The sequence below is a fragment of the Myzus persicae genome, unplaced genomic scaffold (assembly GCF_001856785.1).
Source record: "Myzus persicae strain clone G006 unplaced genomic scaffold, MPER_G0061.0, whole genome shotgun sequence".
NCBI lineage: Eukaryota > Metazoa > Arthropoda > Insecta > Hemiptera > Aphididae > Myzus > Myzus persicae.
This window is the reverse complement of record NW_019100688.1, coordinates 29,821-32,239: the sequence shown is the minus strand read 5'-3', so window position 1 is coordinate 32,239 and position 2,419 is coordinate 29,821. Positions and strand designations below refer to the sequence as shown.

At 28.5% G+C, this 2,419-nt stretch overlaps 1 protein-coding gene across 1 annotated transcript; it reads left to right on the top strand.

Moving 5' to 3' along the window:
• The first annotated feature begins 1,236 nt into the window (after positions 1–1,236).
• Positions 1,237–2,073, top strand: LOC111041177. The gene is made up of 2 exons (XM_022325390.1): positions 1,237–1,783; positions 1,870–2,073. The coding sequence occupies exons 1-2, from the start codon at positions 1,256–1,258 to the stop codon at positions 2,062–2,064; spliced, it is 723 nt and encodes a 240-aa protein (XP_022181082.1). The 5' UTR covers positions 1,237–1,255; the 3' UTR covers positions 2,065–2,073.
• Positions 2,074–2,419: the final 346 nt, after the last annotated feature.

Here is a 2,419-nt window from a genome sequence, read left to right as displayed (position 1 = left end):
AACATACAAATACTTCAGCGTGTCATAGATATAGTAAAATTAATTGGTAAGAGAGGACTTAGTTACCGAGCTCATAGGAACGAATCCGCTTTGTCTTTAAATAATCCTATTTTAGATCATGGCAATTTTTTGGTTATATTGCTTCTTTTAAAAAAGTATGACATTGTCCTAAATGAACATGTTGATTCGTTAACTAATAAGGCTCAGCGTAAAGCAAATAGTGGAAACTCTAAAGGAAAAGTTTCGAAGGTTACTTTCATTTCAAAAACCACAGTCAATATGGTGATCGATTCCATAAGTACCCTAATTAAGAAAAACATATCTTCACAGATTTTAGAGGCACTTATGTTTTCAGTACAGATGGATACTACTCAAGATGTATCAGTACAGGACCAATGTTCACTCATTGTACGGTATGTTAACTCCAGTGGTGTACATGAAAAACTTTTATCAGTTGTAACTATGACAGAAACCAAAGGAAAAAGTTTCCATGAAATGTTAGAAAATAAATTGTTAAGTTGTGGACTTAATATAAAAAACTGTATTGGTAACTCTACTGATGGGGCTTCGAATATGCAAGGTCAGTATAATGGGTTTTCTGCGTGGCTTACTAAATCATCACCAGGACAAGTACATGTTTGGTGCTATAGTCACGTTCTTAATTTAGTCTTAATAGACTCTACTAAGTCTGCATTGCCTGCAGTAAAACTATTTTCTTTACTTAATGAAGTCGCTGTGTTTTTCAAAGAATCTTATAAAAGAATGAATGTTTGGAAAAATACTGTTGGAGAAAATATTAAAAAAAAATTGGTTTCTATCGGATTGACGCGGTGGTGGTCAAAAGAAAAATCTTTACAAACTATTTTTGGTGAAGATAACCTTTATGTGCAACTTATAATATCATTAGATACAATTCAATCATCCCCTGACTTTAATCCTGAAATTAAAGCAAAAGCTAGAAATCTAAAAGAAGCATTTATGAGTTATGAATTAATATTAACAGCATTGATTTACATTAAAATTTTTAAAATTGTGGGACCTTTATCTAGATATCTACAAACCTCAGGAATTGACTTGATAAAATCTCAAGAATTGGTAAATAAATCTTTACATAATTTAAAACAAATTCAGAGAGGTATGAAAGATGTAAAATCTGAAGCAGATCAATTCATAAATATAATTGAAGATAACCATAAAATGGATATTTTAATTGACAAAGAGTTCCCAAAAATCAGATGTAGGCACAAAAAAAAAAATGGCTGATGAGATGACATCAGATCAACCTATACTTGATGCTGAAGAAAAATTCACAGTTGAAGTTCACAATATAATTTTTGACAAAACAATTTCTTGCATGGAAGAAAGGTTCTCCTCCAATAAAAAACTGTACTGTGATTTAGCATGTTTGTCACCAAATAACTTTAAAGATTTACATGATAAAGAATTACCATCTGATACATTACTTGAATTGTCCAAAGTCTTGAAAAAATTTGATGACAAATTGACTCATGCTAAATTGTTAGATGAATTATTAAATTTTTCATCATCCTGGGATCAGTTAAAAAGAACTGTACCTGAATACTATGAAAAAAGTAGCGAAGATGATATTGAAGAAGAAATAAGTGATAAACATGGCACAAATGTTGAAGAAGTACACTGCAAGTCTTGCATGAATTGTCCTCACTGTTGCTATAATGTACTTTTGAAGTATAATTTGTATAGTAATGCATACCATTTTTTGTTTCTTGCTTATAAGTATCTGCTTACACTTCCATGTACACAGGTAATGACATACATTTCAAATTTTATAATTCTTATTTTAGTACTTAATTATACGGTATATTTTAATTACTTATTTTGACTTATCAGGTAGCATGTGAAAGGTCGTTCTCTAAGCTAAAGATAATCAAAACACGATTAAGAAATTCATTGAGCGAAGAAAAGTTAGAAGCATTTATGCTTATGAATGTGGAAAAAAGTATATTACATAGTATAGACTCAGAAGAAATTATTGACATTATAAAAAATAGTAGTGATTTCTTAAATAAAAAACTATCATATTAATTATTAAGTTTTGGCAAGTTCTACCTTATTCAATTTTTTAATTTGTATGATATGCAGGCGTGCTTCCACTGTTTATCACAATTGTTCATAATGTCATATGTTGAATAATATACCTATACAATACATCACTTGAATAATGAATAATGAATATGATATAATTAATTGATATATTATATATATTATGTAATACATATATATTAATAATACTTTTATGGTTTATGTAAGTAATAAATTAGGAATATTAAATAATTTATTTAACCAAACTAAAATTATTATTATGTATTACCTATTATAATTTTACAACATTTTCAATAAATTTTTTGTATTTATGGAGTTTTGGGCCGGTGAAACGAAA